The sequence below is a fragment of the Apteryx mantelli genome, chromosome 13, assembly GCF_036417845.1.
Source record: "Apteryx mantelli isolate bAptMan1 chromosome 13, bAptMan1.hap1, whole genome shotgun sequence".
NCBI classification, from domain to species: domain Eukaryota; kingdom Metazoa; phylum Chordata; class Aves; order Apterygiformes; family Apterygidae; genus Apteryx; species Apteryx mantelli.
This window is the reverse complement of record NC_089990.1, coordinates 8,844,864-8,869,427: the sequence shown is the minus strand read 5'-3', so window position 1 is coordinate 8,869,427 and position 24,564 is coordinate 8,844,864. Positions and strand designations below refer to the sequence as shown.

The window sequence follows — 24,564 nt, the reverse complement described above, 5'->3', positions numbered from 1 at the left end:
ATAGATCATATAGTACATCTAATTCAAGTTGGTTATCTGATGAGTGAATGCAATCATAAATGCTATATTTTTTTTTCTGAAATTTTCCCTTTTTTTCATGTCATTAAAGCAATTTTATCCTAACTACACACACACAAGGTCAAGTTAGCATTAGAAGTTATTTGTTCAGCAGGGGAAGAAAAGAAATTATTTTAAACAAACTGAGCCAGCCTGCAAGTGCAACAAATCATTTAAGCAGACATCATATGTTATCCAGTTTCTGTCAACAGTAATGACTCATATTTAGAGCAGTCAATTGAGAAAGTAATCTTATTCCGTGTGGCTTTAAACATCTCTGAAACTACTGTCTACAAAACAGATACTGACAACTACTCTACAAGCACTGGAGGTACTCTGCAATAACTTTCAGTTATTCACTATTTAAATATATAAACTATATATCTATATGCATCTATACAAAGCATCTGTTCTACAACATATTTTTTCCATTGAATTAACTGCTAAAGCATATGCCATTTTTCAGTAGTGAAATCCACCTATGTTTCTGTTCATCTTATTAAAACAGGCAATCGATAGTCAACCTTATTTTGGGGTGCAGTAGAAGACATCACAAATCAGCCTCCCCAGCTTTGCTCTTCAGTATGCATGCTTACATCCTCATCTGTGCAACTTGCCTGCGAGTAAACAGATTTTATTTCTTCTCATCTGACTACTTACAAAGAATAAGAGATTGTTACTGTATAAAAATGTTGCTGTATTCTCAGAGTTTTATATTTTAACCATCAGAACCAGCAGATATGCAGGTCTCCATTGTTTCAAAACAACTTTGAAATGCAACTAACATACTAGAAACCCAATCTTGGAAAGTGAATCTATGGGGATAAGATTCAAAGAACATAACAGAAAGCAATTCAACATGTTTGACTCAAACAGTTATCCGTGAAAAATGCTTGGACTCACTGATAATTCAAAACTGTAAATAAAGGACCCCCCCTGCCCGCCCGCCCCCCCCAAATTTTAAAAAAGAAAACATGGTGAAGAGTCAAGCTCAGATCTTTTGAAAACCTGTACAAGGACCTAACTGAGGAATAATGGTCATAAAGAACTAGACAATGTCCAGAAGTGATTTATATTCAGCCCCCGAGCTCACAAGAAGTACCTTTATGTTTTTCAGGTGTAACAGCAAATATTTTTATTGCTATGAAATCTAATTATTGTAAACCAAAATCTGATCAATATGGTTAAGGATCCATCTAGTGTAACAGTTCTCATTTTCAGGTATTAACTTTTCTTATTGTTGTAGCCATGACGACCTAGGGATATAAGCAAATCCAAGGCATACACAGAAGTACTCTTATTAAGCCAAACAAAATACAAAGGGAGAGAAATAGAGGGGGGAAATCCACATATGCGCACATGCACACAGAAACACACGCCCTGCTTTTAGAAGACAGAAGAAGGCTGGTATAAGAGCCCTTCTTTTGAAGTTTAGCTTTCTTTCAGTTTAGCTTTAAGTTTACAAACAGTCAAAATTTCAGTACCAAATTTAAATACATGTTTTTACTTCCCCATTAAAAAATTTCATTTTGAAGTGTTCTTTATTTTCATTATTCTGTTGCAGAATAACCATTCCTTCACAGCCAGATGTCACCTACTTTCCACCAAAATATACAGCCATGCAGTTGACTTCTTTCTTTTTAAGAATCAATGCACAACACCCTGGGAGTGGAACAATATCTCATGGCACAAATGATGTACTTGAGGGTAAACACAGAGTTGACCCACTCTCTATTCATGCAATATGAAATTCCCTCACTGCCAAACATATAATATAACATAGGCGAGTTTATTCATTTCTTATATACCATTATGCCTCTGCCTTGTTTGTTGGCCTCTACATTTTGGGACATTTTTGCCATAGCTGGTTGGCTAGTTCAAGCATCTGTCCTGATCAAACACACCAACCCTTAGCACTGCTCTCCCAGCAATTCTGCAGATCTTTCTTTTGACATCAGCATCATACTCAAGACATCAGCCAATACAAAGAACAGTTTTGCAATGCATGCCAACTGTAGTTTGGCAAACAAACTCTGCCTACTGTATTGCCAGAAAGTTGGTCTCTTATGGAAGCCAGCAGTTACATCATTCATTTTTTGCTGCGATATTGGGAAAGAGTTGAAGGACTTATTTTGAATGAAACATTTCCCCAAGCCACTTCACTCAAAATCTGTATTTCTGAACACGAACGTCCTGACTAGTGGAAAGGATGAGATGCCTCAAAATAAGCAGCTTACTCCAGGGGTGCTAAAGACAGCAACTGTAAAGATTCCAAAAAATGTTCAATTCCAACATGTATTTAGTTACCACATAGCAACTGAAGTATGAAATTAAGTGATTTGGGATGCTATCATGCAAATTCTATGAGAAGGTAGTGACAGGACAGGGTATTAGGACATATGTGCATGTATCTGTCTCCCAAATTATACTGGAATTGCAGACCTAATCTCTACCTTCCAAATCACAAGCAAGCAGGGACATTTCCCAGAATCCTTATTTGATGACTTCAATAATATTAACAAGAGATACTCCAGAGAAAACAGAGTTCTTATATCATTAAGAGAAAAACAAATATTTATATGTGGAAAATCTGCTTCCAGTAGCAGCATGAACACTAATGAAGGTCAGATTATCATCATCATTCCTTGTGACCTGTATTATGCTGTTTCCACTGCTTATTAAATGTTTCACAAGTCACTCGGACAGGAAAACAAAAGTTAATTTATCCTTGATTACTTACAGAACACCTATACAGGCAAATGATAGAAGACAGAGTTGGAGCCTATCATGCCATACCTGATCAATGTTACAACCCCTTTGCCGAGATTACCCAAAATTCTGCTAAAGCACAAAGTCTTCAGATTTTGTCAGGAAGAACTTTTTTCCCCAAAAAAGTTTTTAAACCATCAGTGCTATATGGTAAAGGAGGATTTGTGCTCTCCTTCTTTCCCCCCTCCCCATTTTTTTTTTTTAAAAACACTATCTCGTCTCAACCAAATTTCACGAAGATCTCTCGTCTCAACCAAATTTCACGAAGATCTCTCAGAAGTCAACTTTTACAATGCCTTTGAAGATAAGTCAGCAAGATAGAAAAGAGTTCCATGGTAAGTTCTGCAAAGGGAAAATTGCAACAGCATAAGTTTATTCCTTATATACCATAGAACTTGCATGGGACAGAGATAAGTGCCTCATCTCTTAGAATAATTTCAAACTTCATACCTTAGATATGAGAACCTGAACAAGGCAAAGTTAAGAAAGTCAGGCTTCAAAAGCTCTGCTGCTCATAGGGTTACCTCTCCTTTAAACTCCTTAGTTTATTTTTATGAACTTTTAAAGCTCTCAAAGCATGAGTTATTTGCATCTGAACTTATTTATGTCTGAACAACTGCAGTCTGAACTTTGATAAATCAAGGCAAGCTCTGCAATATTATCTAAGCATTGTAACAACCACCTAGAAAGTTATCACAAAAAAGCAAGCACTTAGCACACCTGCAAACTGGGTTAACATAGTACAATCTGATTTTCAGACTTGTGTTTTTGGGAAGCTTTCTGCCTAGCCCTTCTCTGTTCATACTTGAATAGCTTAAGAGGAAGAATTTGTTTTCTGAAAAAAAGTCAAGAGAGGCCAAGACCCTCTCAGATATGTGAAATGGAAGATGCAGGGCTCAAAGACAGAAACTTGTAGTAAACAAACCAAAGAAGGTCATTTAGTGATCCAGGTCTACCCCATAAACCAGTAGAAGATCATGTTGATATGGTAACAGCCTGAATTATTTACTTGATGCATTCATTTGTAATGTAAATGGTGCTGTACCTGTTAAGTACTCAGCATTCCAGTATCTCATAATCTTGTTGTATTTACATGGCATGAGTATCCATTACTGCTTGGAACACTCATTTAACCTGCTGAACTGACTACTTAATGAACGTCTGAAAAGTAAAAGCCTCATCACTGAAAAGCTAATGGAGAAGGAAGCATGTGTACATGCTTTCCTCAAAGAAAGAAAAAAAAAAAAGAGAGAGAGAGAAAAGCATTTATTCAGTCTTAATGTGAAAAGGAGTTAAAGTGTTCTGAAAAGTGGAAATAAAAGAGGAAACATAGCATTGTTTTAATCAACAGAAAATGCAATGTGTCTGTTCTGTTTTTTGGATATTGTAATGTTAGGATTTTGTTTTGTTTTAAATACCATTAAGCCTTCAAAATCTCCCTTAGAAGCTGTGTATTTTCCCTTCCCCACAGAGTTCTTTAGGAATTCCACATGGCAACAGGTCTAGTGCAGCTTCCTTTAATAGCTTTTTTGGAGTTTGTAATGAGTCAGACTCGTCTGCATGGTTTCAATTCTTGAAACACTAAGTGGGACATCATTAGCTGCATTCACTCAGATTTTAAATAGCATATTAGTCATCACTCAGTGAGTAAAGGACACACTGCCACCTTCCTTTCACTCACTACTCATTTGTAACTACATGCAAGACTCACAAAGCAAACCAGTTATTGTTAATCATTGCTATACCAATGCTGCCAAATGCAAGTTTAAAACAAGTTAATGTCCTTTAGAGATGCATAATTGGATCAGAGAATTCAAATTGCCACTGAGATCATACAGAATATTTCTCAGCATATACCTGCAGCATGCACATAGGTCACCAAGTCAAGGCTTTTTAACTCTTCTATTGCTACCTACAACATTTCAAATTGAGGTGCAGACCCTACGTGGCAAACGCATACCACCAGATTGTAGACTCTTGGCTTTTTTAATAAGCCTTTCATGAACTTATACTGGTCTGCCAATTAAGCTTCACTGTTTTAAGAGAAGCATTTTTACCAAAGAGTAATTTTAATGCTTTAAGTTAAGTTTATGCTGAGAGTACAGTGGCAACATGATTATTTTGCTGTTTTAAATACATCTTAAAAACACATTCTGACTGATCCTACAGCAAGCATGGTGTAGGACTTATGCCTTTGCTCACAGACATCATTCCCCAAAGACCCAGAGTACAGCAATTCTTATATTTGTAGAAAGACCATGGGCACTGCCGGAAGTTTCCTTGTAGCCCCTATACAGGTTCAAGGAAACACTGACCACTGGTGAGTTATTCTCATGGAAAAATAGGACTTGTGTCATTCTAGCAACTGAAACAGATCTGCTTGTACCCTTTTTTTCCAACTGTGCAACATATGGCATTCTCCAGAGCTGACAAATTAATGTTTAATTTTGAGTAATGTCATGATGCAGCATTCCCTCAAAAAGGAAGTATGACAGAAAAGGCTCTTTCCTGTTTTCTTCAAACTGTGTGGTCACATTGTTCACAATGCAAGTAACAGAAGTTTAAGTTTGTCTACTGAGAAAGCACTTGTTTCCACATATCGACATATTCAGGCTCATCAGCAAAAGGAAAAAAAAAAAACAGAAAAAACTCAGACAAGCTGTTATGTAAAATCCATATGTTTTCTTTTCTATAAACACTTGTTCTTCATCCTGCACTCTGGGCCAGCCTGTGCTTATGACACTTGTCATTTCGGGTCTTTTTCAAGATATATCATTTATCTCCCCTTCCAGTGATGTTCCTACTAGTGGGACAATAGTTGAATGCATTTGCTGTGTGGAGAATATGAAGTTTCTGTATTGCTGTTGCCATTTCATGAGAGAACTGGCTTCATTAAAGGCACAATCAGTCAAGCAATGTGCTAAATGGGGATGCCAAAAGCAGCCAAGAAAGGGAGAAGCTCTGAGCTGGTAAAAAAGAATTGCAGCCGGGGCTGGCCAGGAATGTAACCTTCTTGTAAAGCAACGGGGGGGGGGGAGGAATAAAAAGCTCATTACTTCCCTGCATCCTTATGCCTTGAAAGATTAAGTTTTCCCATTTTCCAAAAATCCAGCTTCCTTCCTTTTCATACAGTTAAAAACTGAGTAATTAGAGAAGATTTAGAGACTCAAGAGTTACCAGGAGGCTGGCAAGTAGTCCAGCCCTTTGGCTGCCATCTCATAGAAGATGAGACAGTCATTCACTGCAAATTGACCTGCCAAAAGTGAATGCCTTCTCCATTGCTTGGACTTGCATTCCATTGCCTTTAACAAAACAGGAACTCTTCAGGACATAGATGCACATAATCAGGGAGATTAGACTACAAAACCTTCTGTTATGAAAGGCAAAACTCAAGACCAGAAAACAGACAATCATTACATGATACCAGTGGCTAAACAGCTTGATGTCCAAGGCTTAAAATACATCTTATGCTTTTTGTAAAAAAAACAGCATTAATAGTCGCAATATACCCTTTAGGAATCTAACTTAAGTGCAATTCAGAAGACCAAAGTTAGGAGCTGAAGCATCCCACTTTCAAATGAAAAGGGCAGATGCTTCTTGGGAAGCAATTTATAGTACCTAAATTAGATGATCAAGTTAGCATAAAACAGATTGTATATGCCACATTCAAGTTTCTAAAAATATAATTGCACAGGATTTATAGTACTGTGCATTTCTAAAGTGGTGACACAAGCACAGAAGTAGAACTAATTATAATCTTGTGAAGAACTAAAAAGAACCTTCCAGATAGCAGGAAATGGATCTATTTAGGTTGGAGAAAGTTAATATGGAACAAAGGCACACTACTGTAATTCCTGTTATCACAGAACAAAAAGCTACTACTAGGTCAGTAGAAAAGGCTCTGGTTATCAGTTGTTTTGTATTCTGAAAACAGCTTAATCCTTTTTACATGTCTGATAAAACTTAAGATAAAGCTGAAAGACTCACAATGAGATCAGCAATACTGATTACAGTTAGTCTTGTACTTATAAACTGACTACAACACAACCCATCTTCTGAAGTCTGACCATCAGTCACAGGAACTTCCAGAATACATTGAAAATAGCAGAAAACAAATGTCAACTCTCCTCCAACAACTTGAGTACTTACACACGTTTTTTCAACGATAATAGGATTCCTAGGATCTAAGATTTTTGGCGCTTCTCTTGCATTACAATGGCATTTCTCTCATATTACATTTGTGTCCTTTCCCCACCGCACCCCCTAAGTCCACATATACTCAAATTCAAGATAAAGGGTTTGAAAAAGACTGTTTCCAATTTACAGTCCAACTCTTTTTCCTTCAATAAGTAAGCTATACAGCCTTTAAACTCCAAGAGCTCACTAGATTCAAGGTTTTATCACTTTTCTAATTTCCTGCTGTGTATTATGTCAAAAAAGTGTGGATGTTAAGCTTCTGAGATTAACAGGTCCCAGCTCAAAAGGCAATTCACTCTTTGAAATGCATGTTTTTTACTGTCTCAGGCTCAGGTTCTCTGTATGCTATTTTGCCTTCAGACAGTAGCTGAGAGTACTTGAGGCTTTTGGAACATGAGCTTTGCCAGTGAGAGTATTGCTCTGTGACCCTACATTCATGAAACACTATTCCTTCTTACTTCAATAGCACATCAGCATTTTCTCCTTTGGATTGACTGTGCATTCAGAAAGTACATCTGTATTTTGTAATGCATGCTTTTTAACTTCTGTCCCTTTGGTCTGTCTAGTTTTTCTTTCCTCCACAATAGCAGCAGCACAGTATGTGTCCAAGTATAAAATACTTCACTAGTGGGAAAAAGTGTCAAAAATAAAGTTTCTTAAAAAGGTGAGGCAATAAGATTTAAAGCTCTACTGTACAGAAACATATAGCTGCTCCCCAAAACTAGATAAGCAGATATTGTGGCATGAAATCTTTAGGCCAATACTGATTCATTACAATTTTAATTTGTTTGAGCACCTGGGAGTCACTGCATATTGGTAGAAAGTACCAGAGAGGTGGAACAAGTACTTGCCAGATCTCAAGTGGCACTTATCACTGTTATGCTAGAATCATAGCTGAACCCTGAAAGTGGACAATGCACAAGTACAATGAGGTTGTTTAGGCAGGCATTTCTACAGGAAAAAAATCTCCAAAAAGGTAAGTTATTTAGTTGCCTGGGCCACTTTTTTTTTCTTCAAAACAATTCTGCAATCAAATATGAAAGGTTTTGTTTATTAAATAAATAAGCATGTCTCAGAAACAGGCATTTCAGTTTGAGATACATTTGCTAATTTTGCCCATGTTTTTTAAACTTTTTTTAAACACAGAACAGAGAAACTGACAAGATAGGAAAGCGTTTTAGACAACTGTTAACACTCTTAATATATTCTACTGAAGGGAATCAAATTCCTTTATACCTCTGTTCAGCTGTCTAAATGGGATACTTGATTCCAAAAAAAAAGAAGCTCTAAAATTCTCCAGTTCACGGCACTAAAACCAGATTAGCATACATCTTGCCTGCTGTGCACCATTTTAAGAGAACACCTCATTAGCCTTAGTTTAAAATGAAAATATTTAAGCCCAGAAATTGACATTAAGTTACTATATTCTACTAGCAACAATGGTTATTCCATTATGTTTCTTACATTTAATCAGAAAGTAGAATACACAGAAATCAACAGCAAAAGGCATTGAATTCTACAGTTTAACTGTAGACGTGAAGCTAAGTAGTGGAAAAAATTCTGCACTGTCAACAAACAAGACTACCTACATTTTGCTCTGTTGCTTTAGAGTGCAAAAAGAAGTGTGTGAATGCACCAGACTGTTTCTAGATTGTGGAAGGGCAAAGCACAGGAATTGCTTTGCTAAGTACCAACCCTCTTTGTGTCAATGTTTAGTCAGCATTGCTGACAGATTGTCAGCAGAAGTCTGAAGTGGGAAGAATAGTGGTCAAAGCATAGCAATACAAACAGTAACAGGAATAGTAGGGAATATGCGAACTAGGAACAACACAGTCGGGAGAAAATGCACCAGTTTCAACAATAGCTTTCCCATTTTCAGGACGAAGCGTCTGGTACCTGCCATCCCTGAGATAAGAGCATTCACCCTGGAGCTGGAAAGTCGATTCTGCAATTCTGCTTTATTGAATTGAACTTGGCTTTTTAAACTCCCAGTCAGTGCTCTGAACAAAAGGTTTGCCTCCCCCTTCTCCCCCCACCCTTTCTTCTTTAAACATATGGCAATCCTTTCTGATTTTCTTGTTGGTTCTGACCCATTTTTATGAACAGACTATTAACTTAATACAACCCATCTGTTAGGGCAGTCACATTGTGAGGTTCAAGTAACTGGTCAGGAACAAGATTGTTTCCTATATCTCATCCAATTGTCAGCTGCTTAGCCATTGAGTACTTTTATGTATTAATCTGAGATGATAACAAGATTATGCTAGATTATTTTAAATATAAAAATATTTACACAAAAATAAGCATGAGCATTGGACAAACTTGAGCGATTATTTGCTTTTCACTGCTAGTATTTCATTTAAGAATTCTAACAAGTATTTCACAATCAGCTCTTTTTCTATTTTATACATCATTTTGAAAGAACAACAGATAGTACAGCAGGAGATGTAAAAATAACCAACAGGAAAAAAATGAAATACTCATTTTATCCAAAGTACTGCTACAAGGGGAAACCAACTTCACAGACGCTATATAGTGGATAATTAATATAAGTACATAATATCCTTTCATTCACAAATATGAGTTTACAGTGTACTTTGCCCTAAAGAACTAGAATAAAAAGGAGAGCACTTTCACACTTGCTATAATATTATGTAGTTCTAGTTACCAATATCACTGTGTTTATCCAGTAATCACCCTTATCTGCTGCTCTTTATGGAAATTAGATTATGAACACTTGAAAGCTTAATTACTAATCAGCCATGGATACAGCATTGCATATTTCCAAATTTACTATGTATTATACTCCAGAATTATTGCATGACAAAGTTGTTTTTTTCCAGCCCTTTACAATCATAAGCTTACTACAGTGAACACTTACTACAATAGGAACCTAGAACGTAAAAAAATAAGACCAAAGGCAGTGCTATTTGTTCACACAAGGAATATGACAGCTAGCAATAAAGTTTTCACTGGTACACAGCAGTATTATCTGCTAGAGTCATGACTCATAAGCAGCTTGTTGGCTGTATTTAGCAGCAGAGGAATGTTTAGTTGATTAGCTCTCCTACAGCAGCAAGTAAGATATTATTGAAGTCTATGCAAATTACCTTCAGGGAATGTGACACAACTGATAGAAAGTATGAGACATTCCCTCCCCCTGCACCCTGCAATTAACCACAAGACCCATTAAGATATTTAAACTAGTGGCTCAGTTATTAAAAGCTTGAAGTTGCTATCAGCTATGTCATTCCACTTATCTCTACATTTATATAGTTAAAATATTAACTTTAGTCTGTAAAACAATAAACAAGTGGCTATGTAATTACATTAATCGGTTCAGTGATTCAGCTCACTTAAATGACTGACCTCACAAAAACTACAGGGGTTCTGTGCTCTGAAGCATCGTTCTGCAAAATTGTTTTTCCGTCATAAAGTAGATCTATATAACAAAACAATTTGTTAATATGCTAAGAGAGATACTCCAAAAGATGCATTGTAAAAGTTTCTACAGCACACTCCACTACTGTTTTTGCTTGTTTAGGTGTGCTTAAAAGGTGAGCATCAACCATGTGATCTCAGATTAAGCAGTTCAGAGTCTAAGCAACATGATGTCACCGCTGTTGATAACATGCTGACTAAGAGGTTTTTCAGTAAGACAAAGGCAGTGTTGGATAACTGCTGTGCACCAGAACACCTACCCTGCCATAACCTGTTTGAGCATGCTCAGAGCCAGTGCTTTTTTACACCAGCTTCTAAACAGAAATAAGTATACTTTTTTTATTGGTTGAAAAATCCAGGAAACATTTTACTTCATACAGGCCAAAGAAGCCATGATGTTTCAATAGCTGTCTACATAGAAGACAAAGAAAACTATCCCTGAAGAATAATGAACTTCAATTTGGGAGAAAACCCACTTTCCAAAATATGCACTGTCAGACCTAGCCACATCTGCCTACATGTCAACCATGGCCTAACTAGAAAATACAGTCATTAAATTGCACCTTTAAAAGAGACTGGAAAACTATCCATAGTTTTTCCACTTAAAAAAAAAAAAAATAGTAGTAGCTGCAGATAATCATACTGTCCTTTGACTGTTTCAGGACAGAATCTGAACTTGCTAAATTAACTCTATTATTTTTCCATTACTTATGAAACTACTCAAAGTTTAGCAGACTATTACCAGTCTCTTCAAAAGCTAAAAAGTACAGATTTTTACCTGGAGATGTTATCTTGGGACAGGCATTTGTTTACTAGAGATATAGAAAAAGGCTTAATTTCATTAAAGTGCAGCTCTACTTCTGAAAAGTAATTTTAATAGGAGTTCATTTAACTGGTTTACCATGATCAGTAAAATTATAATAAGACTAAAGTATGAGATCACAAAGGATGAACAGGAAAGAGAAGTTTAAGTCATACTAAGGTTCGGATATTTCATGAATTAGTTACAAACTTTGAAGAAAACTAAGTGTTTTGCAGCTAAATGAGATTTATTCAGTACAAGTAAAGAAAATAGCTAGCACAAACATCGTTTAGAAGAGAACTCACAGGATGACCTACGAACATCAGTTTATTCAGAATAACACATTAAGACCCCCCCCAAAAGAATTATCACTATGTCCACTGATTTGTCTAGAAGGAATACTTCCAGAAGAACTTTTCTATTGTCATGAAACCAGAAGTACTGCATCTTGACACTTCCTGTATAACTAAGCCTAGCAAAGTATCCATAGCTTTAGGTAGTTTCATATTACAAGCCAGCAGTATTACTAAAATACACCCCCACTTGGTCACCTCGTTAGGCACCTTTTAGCCACAAATAAAGACACTGTACAAGCAAAATATATAAGCAGCTTAAAAATATAAAGCAATAATTTACTGGTTGACACACAAAAAAGCTTAGATTTAACAAGCTCCATCATTAAGCATTAGTACGCTCACCATGCTGATAAGGAAACCAAAGAATCCTTGCTGGCCAGATAAGCATTAGTCAGGGAGAGAAAGATTAGCCCTCACTACTTGCCATATTGCTACAGGCACCTTCCTGGTGCTGTGTAGCTATCTTCCATCCACTCCCTACTCTTTTCCTCCAGGATTTTGTGAGTTTCTATGGTAGTAGTCCTCCTCTCAAATCCTTAAACTATCAACAAGCCTACCTCTGTCTGTAATTTTACCTTTTACATTTCACATGGCTCATTTTGCAGACTTTCTCACAGCTGTTCCTCACAATTTAGCAATTTCCTCACCAGTCTGAGTCAGGATTACACAGCTGGGCTAGTTTAGAGCAGGGCCTTGGATTCCTGGAAGAGTTGGCTGAATGGTGAGGGGGGCAGGGGGATTTACACTGCCCTTTTATTTATATTTTCTCTTGTGTCAGTGCAAGCATTTGTGAGACAACATGATAGACAAGATCAAGAAACTGACCTAAGTTAAAACCAACATCTTTTTTTTTAGGTTAATTTTAATGCAGATCACTTCTGCAATCCATTTAACAAGTCACATGAATGATTGCACAAAAAGGAGCACTAGAAGGCATGAAAGGGTAACAGGCAGAGACAAAAACTTTTGAAATCATGCTAACTTTTAAAAGTGAAAACAGAGTTTGAATAAATTTCCCAGCAACTTTGAACTGATAACTTTCCATTAGTAGGACTGACAGGACTATATGTAGAAAAGGCAAAGCAGAGCAAGAACTAAAGAGCAAAGACTTCAGAACTCAACTATTATCTGCACATAAGCAATCCCCTCCTGGTGTGTACTTCCTGATGCCCTCAGCTTGCCAGAACTATTTCCTTAGGAAGGGAGAGGGAGGCTCAAAAGTCCTTGGAGGACTTAAACAGACAAACCTGCCCACTGAATAAGCACAATTTAGAACACAGAACCGTGAATTCCAGCTGGACTAGAGAGTATGGAGTTCCTTCCCAGTTCCACTCCTTCCTTAACCTGCAGTGAAACTCCTCTCAGTGAAATCTGGATTGACGTCTTTCTAGCCAAACTCAGACACATTATTCTATTCTGATCTTTCTTGTGCCAGTAGGCACCTTAGGCAGTTGACCACATGACTACAATATTGCCCCTTCTCGGCAATTCCTCCTGTTTTTCTTTCAGTGCATTTTTTGGAGTCTCACCTTCTCTCTCCAGCTGTCTGCAGGTTACAGAGGCCTTTCCTCTCGTGACTTTACTCTTTCCTCTCATTGTCTTATCCCTGGACAATTTCATCCACAGATTTCAGTACTGTTTCTGTTCTGAAATTGTAAGATTGTCAGAGAAATGAGTTTTTAATAAACTGCATAGTAATCATTCCTGTAAATGGAACTTACATTCTTCTATACAAGAAACTGACACTTCTTGTACCATTGTAGCATTGTGTCACCTTCACAGAATGCATTAAGCAATGCAACCAGCATCTCTCACACACTTGCTCTCATGTCCCCGTCCCCGTCCCCCCCCCAGAGGTATATGCAGGAATGTGTTTTGTTTTGGTAATTTTGTATTCATGCTCCCATCACTGAAAATTTATTAGAGAACACCATGGCAAAAAAATGTGCCTGTTGCTTAGGGTTCTGACTCAGAAATGGGGAATAATGTACATCAGTCTGGCTGACAAGGTTAACCCCCCAGTCGATACACCAATTAATATTTCCCTTTTTTCACAATATCAATTTATCTTAAAACATCAGGCTGTGAATTGTGGCAGCCTGAGTGTAGACAGTATTCTTTCCTAAGTCAGAAATGGAATAGACCAGAAAGGATAATAAGCTTGCCAGTTGTCCCAATATAAACTGTCCTGCCTCACAAATCAGAGCACTTATAGTGGAGAGTTCAAGATGACAGCACTTAGGATTTCATTTTATATTACAGTTAATCTGGTATACCTGCAAGCTGCCACTGCCATATCTCTCCCCTGTCCCTTGTGTCAGAGCTAGAGATACTACAAACACAAGTGAATTATTAGCTCAGTAAATTAATCTGACAGAAAACTATTCATTTTTTTTCATGTATTATTTTTCCATCAGATAAGCTTGCTGAACCACTTCACCTTGCATGTGGATAAAGAGAGGGAAAAATAAACCACCCGCCACCCTGTAAGTCATCTCCTCTTATACTAAATGATGTCTCAGATCATGTGGAATATCACATTTCCTTGGGCTGAGCCCCAAACTCATCTTCAGCTACTTGCCTGACTAAAAATAAACATTTTATAATGTATACATAAAAATATGCATTTTATAAAAGTATACACCCTTTGTTTTTGCAGGATAAGATCTGAGTTAATCTCGCTTCTAACTGGTTTACTGGTCTAACTGCATTACATCTTCGCTCATTTATAAAGAACAAGTGGACAGGCAAAGAATTTTGATTATCTGTTACAGAAACTTGCTTTTCACAAATAAGTTCATTCTGAGCAATATTTAAGGAATTAACTGAAACAAAAGAGGATTCAGAACAAACCAGAAAGGTAGAACAAGAGGAGATACTTTGTTTTCAGTAAGCCTCACGCAATACCGTCTTGATGGAACCCCGCTAGATGGCAAGTGAGCACATTAGACTTCAAAGCTACACTTTCCCATCTGAAAAGCTAGGCGTGTGTTTTATGTCAGTGGTAGTTAATAATGATTCTCATGACTTAAGTACAAATATTAAGTGAACCAAAACCTATATAGGAAGTATACTAAACACATCTCTGCTAAGGTTAATTTTTCACCCTGATGTTCTGATACCTGCTTTTCAAGAACATAACCTAGATATTTAACTAAGTAAAACCTATAAAGACAACAAAGAAACTATACAACAAAAAGTATTGATTTATCTGCAGAATGCTTGCATTTTATAATACCTTACCTCCCTTCAAAAAAAACTGTTTAAATCATTCCACTATAAATCAGCTGATCTAAAAAGAGACATATTTATAATGCTGGAATATGGACCATCATGAGATACATTCAAAGCTATTCCACTGATGATTGTTAATTCTGGGTGTGTAGAATACTTATTTGCTAAGCTTTCATATTACTCCCAGAGGAAATTATAAGCACTATCTCCCCATGATATAGCCTTCTTTATAGCCCAAATAAGTGAAGTAGAGAGGTTACCATGTAAAGTAATCTGACTGTTAAATAACCAAAGGCTTTTTTTGACCAGCCCTGTCTAATTTCCAGACAAGTGTGAGGGGTCTGCTAGAGAATGGCTGCAGCAGGATATTTAGTTTTTGTCTAAAGCCATGGAGTAGAAAAGAAATACAAAGATCTCTAGTGCCTAATATGGTCAAGGGAACTGATGTAGTAAATAAAGGGAGTTTATGTTGAACAGTTTAGTTATGCTTGGGAAGTAAATTGTGCTGTGAGACAGGAACATCAAAAGATAAGTGCTAAACAGTCTGGGGAAACGTCCCACAGCATTATAAACTATGCAACTCGGCTACTGGTCCATAGGGAGACCTGCAGAGCAAACAGGCAGCAGAGTCCCCCAGTAGCCTTGGAGTAGAAAAAAACCCTGCTATTTTCTGAAGAAACATCCCCTTTTCTTCTCTGTTACCTTCTGCAGAACTGCATGCAGTGATAGAATGGACTCTCTGGAGTACATGGTCAGCTACAGATAGTACAGAGGTGTGCAGGTCTAAAGTAGTAGAGATGATAGAAGAAGTGTGAAAATTTAGTAGCTGTTACTAAGAGCTTGAATACCCTACCTAATTCAACAGTAACTATTGGGATTTGACTCTAAATCGAAAAGATGTTAAAAATGGTAAGGCAGCATGTATACATGGCATTAAATGTATGTTTGAAAACTAAGAAATAGTATTTAGTTGCAATATTTTTCTCTCTCTGTATAGATCATATCCAGTTCAAGGCTGTAAAGAAATCTGAGCATTGTAATAAATGAGGTATTACTGTCTTATATTCAGATAAACTAGTCCTGTTCTGGCACATAATTTGTTGTTAAAAATGGATATATTAACCCAGGAAGTTTTGTACAATACCATCAGGATTATTGTATGAAAAAATGCAGCAGGCATTTTTCTTTCCAACAATATTGAGACATTAGAAATTTGCTAGATGCAAAGCTGAGATAAAAATTGCACAAATAATCACAGTTTGTATCAAGTATTACTGCAGATTCATATTTTAGAAGCAAAGGGAAAAAAGAGAATCAAAAAATTAAAAATTACCATGTATATTAGCTAGTCCATATATCAGTGTCCAAAGAAATGACAGAAAGATCAGCACAAGTATTAATCTTGTGCAGGGATATCAAACAACTGGGGAATATCATGTTTACCTGTTTTGCATCCTCAGGCTAGTCCTTTTACTCAGCTTTCAGGAGGTTACTAAAACTATTCTCAGTCATTGTATGGCATTATATACAGTAAAACGAAGTAGGAAAAAGTGGTAGCATAGTAATTACTCAGGTTTCCATAGCAGTATATAAATGTGATGAAAGAATAATGTCACATAATGCTTAGGTAGTGGCTTTCACAACAATATAGGTAACAGAAAAACTGGGTAATAGAGACATTTAAAAAGAGAAAGAGAACTTGGGTATAAAGGACCACCATCAAACTTACAGAAAGGAGTGTTAAACTTCAGTGAATAAAAAGGGTAGGGGGGGGACCTCTGTAGGTTTTGCTGTGTCAGAGAAGTCTTTTCTTAGAATGAAAATCTATTTATAATAAGAAATGTATCTGGGAAATAGCTTGAAAACACTTCTTTTACTTTGACTTTTTAAAAATTTAATTTAATGTAGTCACATTTTAGTAGCTGACTTTGGATTCTGTGTAGTCTTTGCACTAAGATTTGCAACTGCCAGCAAAGATTGTTTTAGGGGATTCTATTTTTGTGTTCTAGGAAAAAAAAGCTAGATATAAAAAGAATTATTATGTTCTGGACTATAACTGATTGTATGCTTTGCTCAAACCCAACTGTTTTTTTCTGTGGGAAAAAAAGTCTATAATAATAAGAAAAAAGGATTTCTGTTTACTTATTTCTACAAAAGTAATTTTAACCTTTTCCTATTTATTTTTGATATCATCCTCTGAAGTCATCTTCTGCAAATTTTTCAAGCATGTATTTGTTTCTAGAAAAGGCGACTGGGAAATGAAAACAGTTTTTACTGTTCTATTAAAATCTGACAGGGAAAGATCATCTGAAGAAGAGAAACATAGTTCTGATCTAGAATTATACACTAACTGGCCAAAATGTAGAAAATGGTGAAAACAGAATTCACTTAATTTAGTTAATTGCTTCAAAAAGGGAAAATGCTTTAACAAAAAAAGTAACACTTTGGAAAACGTAAACCTAAAAAGCATATCAAATTTTCAATTCCTAAATATTCAGTGATCCAGTCATGGAATAAATTAAGCTCACTAAAAGTTTGTTCAGATTAAAAACAGTATTTAGTTTATTTTTGGATTTACATAAGTTTCTTTATTGAAGGAAGTGTCTTGGCACAGGCTGACTATGTACGTTTAATTATCATTTAATAATGTTATACCTTGTCTGACTCCAATGCTTTTGGTTTTAACTTGGAGCTAGACACAGCAAGTACAGTTCAACTGTAGGTCTGCTGTGACTGTGGAGTTCATTACCTCTCTAACATATGCAACATGAAAACTTTTTTTTAAACAATAGGTGGGAGCTGTCAGCTTCCTCTTCCTATAAAGTATAAATGGGCACAGGCAAAACGTGCAAGCTGGCTCAAAAATTTCCAGTATATAGCCTAATCAGTTCTGCAGCCATCTCACAACTGGTTAAAAACAAAGTGTAGCTGTGGCCATGAAAAATCAAACTCATTGAAATAGCTGTGAAGAAGCTGCCTATGCTGTAATCCTTACCCATTTATAGAAATATTTATAATTAGCTGTGCTTTTAGTCAACATTTTTGATTCTGTTCATGACTGTAATATGAAGTGTAGCTTCATTTTTCAATGATTAATTTAGGATGTTTTAATGAACTTACTTACAAATCACTAACATACATTTGTTAGAAATATGATAGTAACTTCTTGTGACTTAATTTGCAGACACATTATACAACATACGATGACTGTCTCTAGCAGGCCAGGAAGTTACAGTTTTAGATTAAATAAACCTTTGGCAAGCAAGTACTTTTTGGGACTATCTTATCAGTAAGTGAATTTTCTCTGGATTTAGGTTTGCAAACTAAACCATATTTATTAAACTTAATTAGTCTAAGAGAATATTTTTAGCAAGTGAGGTTATTTTGTCAGTAGAGTATCTATTGATATCCAAATAATGTTGTTGCTTTACATTGCTTAGTAGTTAATATTTCTAATCACATTTTTCTACCTTTTAAGTTATTTACACTGTGACTTTTTTATAACTGTATTTCACCACATTCTCATGTATTGTAAGCAATCTTAGCCTGGCTTCCTTCTGAAGAGTTTTCAAGATTCTTTAAATTCCTGAATAGGTCATCTAAAACTGCAAAAAGGGACAAGCTGCAGGAGAGTAACTGCTTCAGGAGAAGACTGAGTACAGTATAGGGAGGAGAGACAAAACAGTTTGAAGAATGTTTGGAACTCTGCAGGAACAGTGGAAGGATGATTGCAGAGTGTTTTCTGTGGTAGAGTGGTTGTGCTAAGGATAAAGAATTTTTAGATGAAAAGCTGAGGGTATGTACTACTGGATGACCTAACAACATACTTCCTGTTTGTGGTTAAGTTAAATATAGTATGTTTTCTCCCATGGTAGTATACAGAACATTATTGTTTTCTTTTTTCCCCAGTGCAGTTAGGACAATGATTTCAACCTTGTTAAATTCCTTCTCCACTACCAAAAACGTGGAGAAGAGAACATTTCTCGAGTACTAAAATAGGAATAGCTGCTTTGGTGACCAGTTGACTTCACCTGTTTTAGAACTGTTTTAAGCAGAGCCTTATACCTTCTCTGGCAAATGGAAATTCTGTCATTGAACTTATAAACTGTCACAAACTTAAAACCCTTTTCTTTTACATATGTTCTTGGGGTATGTGTCTTTTTGCACAGCTGTATTTTTTATGTTTACAGAGAGAAGGGGAAAAGGGATAAGTTCTTATATTGCTTGGGTCAGCCAGTCAACTTCACAGGCCCATTTTGTTCAAATTCAGATATAAACAGTATGTTTTTGAGGGGGGCTCAAAATATCTCATGCCTATCAGGCCATGATCTCTTTGCTCTAAGTTAATGGTCTGCGGTTTTTGTTTTTGTTTTTAACAGATGCTTATTTGCAGTTTCTGTCACTGTTGGCTATTGTGGTTATGTGACTGAATATGACTGAGATTACATGAGAAACCACAAGGAGAAATGTGTCTACATAGTAGTGGCCTTCTGTAGTTACACGGTTTTAATGTTATGAAGTGATTTTTGCAAAATGTATACTTTTAAAATAGATTTTCTTCAGAGATGAAGCCAAATTAAGAACAGATTTGCAACAACTACTAATTTCCACCCTCAGGCCATACCAGGCTGCTCTTGGAGATGGGCCAAAACAGTACACCGCAAACTGATTGCCAAAATGATCTGAGGTTTGTTTGTTGGTTTAAGGAGAGTTGTGTCCTTTTTCTTTTTCTTTTTTTTTTCTGGAGGGGCTTTCCCACTTAAATTTTCCTAAGTGGGATAACTGCATTATCTCATCTTACCCCTTTTACTTAAAATTGCCTGCAGAGTTTATATGCTCATATGTCCTTGGTTCATACGTGGAATATTTGCTTTTCCATTCTGGAAATTGAAAAAAATGAATACTAAAATTCTGGAGTATGACTAAAAACATTTGCAAAAAGAAATGACTTTAACTTCTGCTGAGGACACTGTGAAGTAGAAATAATGATTCTTGATTTACAGTAATCTAATTAAACACTTCTCTAGAAAACCCTATAGCAATGTCTTGTACAATTCAAACAATGATTTTATGCCATAGCCAAGCTCTGTATGTGCAGGCTTGCAGAATGTTTGCAAGCTAGAGTCAAAAAAAAGTGACAATATAGTAAACATGCCGTCTGCCAGTCATTTGTCCTATTGTCAAATGGCAACAGGACAAGAAGGAAGTAAGAGTACTTTTGGGTAAATCTTTCCTCACATGATGTAGCTATAGCCTGAGGGATGCACATCTTGTCTCCATTAGTCAGGGTTGTAGCTATTATTGCATAAGAGCACTGAAAATAGTAAATGCTTTGAGTTTTTTCAACTTAATATGCATAGTCCCTACCCTTAATCTCAGTGATTTTTTTCCCTGTCTTGCTTAAAATGATGTTTCAGATGATCTGTTACTTCATCAAAAACTTAATGCCTAAATATCCCTATGTACAGTTTTCTTGAGACCTTCCATGTGTACCTGTTTTCATTAATCCTGCCTTTTTTTTGTAATGTTTTCCCTGCTGTTCTTTCATCTTAGAGCTGAGACCAGTATAAGTTTGACTGGACAAGACTTGGCTAAAGCAGCATGACTAGTCGTGTTGCAAATTCAGAAATGTTTGGTAAAACAAAATTCTAGCGCATTTAAGAGTTATGCTGAACAAATAGCACTACAGAGTTTGGATTGGAAACTCTTAAATTTGTGCACAGGAATGTCAGGCAGTTGGAAAGTATTCTCTTTTCTCTGATTCTGGAATGACTGACCTTTCTGCTCCAGTTATGGGTGCTGCTTAATACAGACAAATAAAGACAGCACAGAAAAACAAAATTGCTAGAAGGGCTGACTGAAGAGAAGAAAGCCAAATCTGAGTTTTTTTTTTTTTTTTAACTGAAGCTGGCAAATTGCTTGTTAAACTATCACTGTAGAATGAGGCAGTCCAAATTAGAAATTGATGTGGTTGGAAATAACTTTATATTGCCTGTCACTGTAAACAAGTGATTAAATTCATGATGACTTGATTGATTTTGTAATTCTGAAGTTATGACAGCATGAACTGTGACCAAATATAAAATCAGTGAGATGAAATAAAAGGAAAACTGATGTTAAAAAACAGAGGCAGAGGCACATCCCAAAGAGAAGTTTAGATTTGAGCAGTTAGCCAGTCTGCTTGACAGAGCTGGCCTGTTTTATAATCTCTTAACTTCTGCTGCAAAGATTCAACTCCAATTTTAAGACCACTGAAAGCTTTAAAGCTGTGATTTTATTTGAAAACTGCAATCGTCAGATTTTATCTACAGGTTGTGGATGTTGGGTTTTATGTTTATTTATATAATTTCATCCAGGACTGAGGCTAGTCTTGGAGAGTCGCAAGAAATACAGACTGCTACATGACTCTCAGGCTTGCTTTAACTATGTGTGTATTAGACATGGGGGAAACCCACTGTATTGGTCTCGCTTGCCTTCTAAAGAAGAACAGGCCCATTTTGGAAGGACCACAGACTTGTGACCCTGTTCTAGATAGCAACTGAGTAATCATTCATATCTAAACTTGTAGGCCAGAGATCTGGGATTGCCCTTGTTCCAACAAAATGGTGTAACTTAACCAACATGTATTCAGCTACGCCAACAAGGAATGTATTTTTTTTAAGCAACATAATTCTATTGATATGGGGGCACCTGCCAACATGAGCTGTCTATCAATTATAGACGCAATCCTTTTTGCCCTCTATTCTAATATAGCCACGCTGAGAAAGCTTCAATTTAGATAGTGAGGTTCAGCCAGAGAGATTCTCTAAGCCACAGAGATGGTTCAAAAAGTTTCATCGTCGTGACCAACGAGCAGGTGTCAAAACCTCATGCACCAGGGACTGGCGTTCCCAAATTTGTGTGGGAGAAAATAATGAAGTCTTTAGGTTGTGTTAACAATCTCAGTTTTTGTTAAGGCACCAGTTATCCACAGCGCCCAGGTATTTCCAACGCACAGCGCAGGGGAGCACGCGCAGGCCAGGCGCCTTCAGGCTCCCTCTCTGCGGCGGGCGGCGGGCCAAGGGGGGGGCAGGTTTGGCCCAGGCCGCCCCGGAGCGGCCGCCGCCGCCTGACGGGAGGCGGGCGAGCACCGGCCTCGGCTCCCCTCCCCGCCGTGCGCGGAGTCCTCCGGCTACATCCGGTCCGCTCCGCCCTGCCTCGCTTGGGGCGGCCGCTCTTGCTCCGCACTTCACCTTTCCGGCGGGCGCGTCTGTCCGCACCCCCGAGCGCCGCCATTTCCTCGACGGGCACCGCCGACCCTCCCCGCCGCCCGGCCTCGGCCCTGGAGGCGACGCGCCGCCGCCTTCGCCCTCCTCAACGGGGCATGCGCGGCGCGGCGGCGCATGCGCGCTAGGGCCCCCGCGGGGCGGGGCAGGGCGCGTGCGTGGAGGCGCTGCGTTGGGAGGGGGCGGTGGGGCCGAGGCTGGAGCGGGAGCCGCTCCGGCGGGGTGGAGGCGGGGAGCCGCCCGCGGCACCGGCATCGGCACCGCGCGTCGGCCCTATGGGGCCCTGAGGATACGGCCCGGCGCCGGGAGGAAGCGCGTCCCCTGGGGCGCGGCGCGGGCGGCGGGAGGATGGAGAACCCCGCGGCCCCGGGCGCGGGGGGCGGCGGCGGCGGCGAGGAGCCGCTGAGCTCCGGCAGGGCGAGCGCGAAGCGGGGCGGCCGCGCCGCCGAGGAGGAGAGCCGCAACAAGCCCAAGCTGGTGAGCGGGCGGCGGGGCGGGGGCGGCAGCGCCCTGCTGCCTCGCGGCGCGGGGGCGGGGGCTCGGTGCCCTCCCGGGGCGGCTGCGGGCCGGCGCCGCGCGCTGCCGCGGCCGCTGCCCGGCGGTGCGGGGCAGGTGCCCGAGCGGTGCGGGTCTGCGGGAGGGGCCTCGGCCCCGCTCGCCTCGCGGGGGGAAGGTGGCGGTTTCCCGCGGGCTTGGAGCATCCAGGAGTTGGTGGCAACGAGTGATGCAACTCGTGCGCTGCTCCGGGTGGCTTCCGAATGTATGTGAGCATGGCTTGAAATCATCCCTGTTTTCTCCCTTTAATGAGAACAGCTACTACGGCGGGGAAGGTCAGACAAGCTTTTGCGTGCACAAACCCTCCTTAGGACTGTGGAGCAGGACTGGAGTGCCTGAAAGTTTGTTTTTTCACTTACTGTGGCTGTGCTGGTTGGTTTAACAGCAGATATTCCTGAACCCGGTAACTTGAAGCGATAGGTACATTTTAAAGCTAATCTTAGCACTGGAGTGTGTTTCCAGTTATAAATCCAGCAAAACCGGTGAATAACGTCAGTATTGATTATTAATTGCTTACTTCTGTTATTTGTACTTACTTGTTTTAGCTCAGTTCCCTGGTGGGAGTTCAAGAGAAGCAGTGGAGTGGACTCTTTAGACTTTATCTGATGTTTTGTATTGAGTGGAGTACTGATTACAGAGTCTTGTTTACTTTTTGCAAGGTTTTTCACAGATGCTAGTAGAATTAAGTTAATAGCTAAGTGCTTTCATCTTGTTTTCCTTTCATCAAGCATAGTGCAGAAGAGCCTTGGGAAGCTAATAAACATGAGAACTGCATTTCTTTGTCACTGAAAATTGAGTTAAAATGTGCATACAGAGGACATTAAATTGGTAATGTATGAGGCATAAAAAAGCTGCAGAAAGTGCCAGTTATTTAAGAGGATGACAGAAAGCCAGAATACTGAATAACTTAAGATCTGCTTGTATTAAAAGTGACCATGTATATCTTTACCAAACATAATCAAACATGATGTCTTACTTTGTTATACAGTTTTCTGACAAACAAACTCATACTTTCTTGCACAGTCATAATATGAATAAACTTCTTAAGCTAAACTAGCTAGGAAAGATAGCTGAAGATGCCTACAGAGAAGTCGTTGAAAAAATCTTGTGTGTAGCATGCAGACACAGGAAAGTGCTTCTATTTGAAGCCATGGACAAATTTGAATTTCTCTTTAGCAGAGGAAGGCACTTTATGTAATAATGATCCAATTTTAAAAATCAGGTGTGACTTGAGTGCAAATTTACATTAAGCAGGCCAATTATTTCTATTATGTGTTCTCTTCAGTCATTCTAGAATCATTAGAGTAGGCTTAATTTTTTTTTTGTTACATTTGGTGGAAAAATATATTAGAGTAGCGCTCGAGTTCTTATGCAGTCATACATGCTCTTGTTTCTTGAGGAAATCATTACAGCTGAATGAGAACGTGGATTTTAATAATGGTACGTTGTTTGAATTAGATAGCTTCTGAAAGATAACGTTGCCTTGAGATAAAGTGACTACCCTCTGATTATATAATTGAGTGAATGTATTGACTGGGAAAGTAGATTTATTTTGGATGTGGTCTACACAAATTCTGTATAAAACCGAAGTGAAATAGAATCTCTCTCAGAAGAAGAAAAGGGATGAGCTGAACTCAAGTGTGTTCTAAGCTCTCGAGGCAGCGTGAGTGACTGGACAGCCAGAGGTATCAGTTATTGCTATCTTCTAAGGGAAGAACAAGGCTGTAATCAGGGGGAAGGCTTCATCCATTATATAAAAGAATAATCTTGTTAAATTTTACTGGCTTTAATTTTGAATGAGGCATTTGTTCAGCTGAGGCTAGCAATCTTTTTTAGGTACTCAGAGAGCAACCTTACTTGTACCTCATCCCTGTTCTCTTCACTGTAC

At 38.3% G+C, this 24,564-nt stretch overlaps 1 protein-coding gene across 3 annotated transcripts in view; it reads left to right on the top strand.

Moving 5' to 3' along the window:
- Positions 1 to 22,376: 22,376 nt before the first annotated feature.
- The window catches only part of DIAPH2 (diaphanous related formin 2), a 293,928-nt gene continuing 291,740 nt past the window's right edge, over positions 22,377 to 24,564 (top strand). For all 3 annotated transcript variants that reach the window (XM_067304122.1, XM_067304120.1, XM_067304121.1), the window contains exon 1: positions 22,377 to 22,598. In XM_067304122.1, coding sequence (XP_067160223.1) covers positions 22,470 to 22,598 — 129 coding nt within the window. In that variant the 5' untranslated portion in view covers positions 22,377 to 22,469. The remainder of the gene's footprint in view (positions 22,599 to 24,564) is intronic.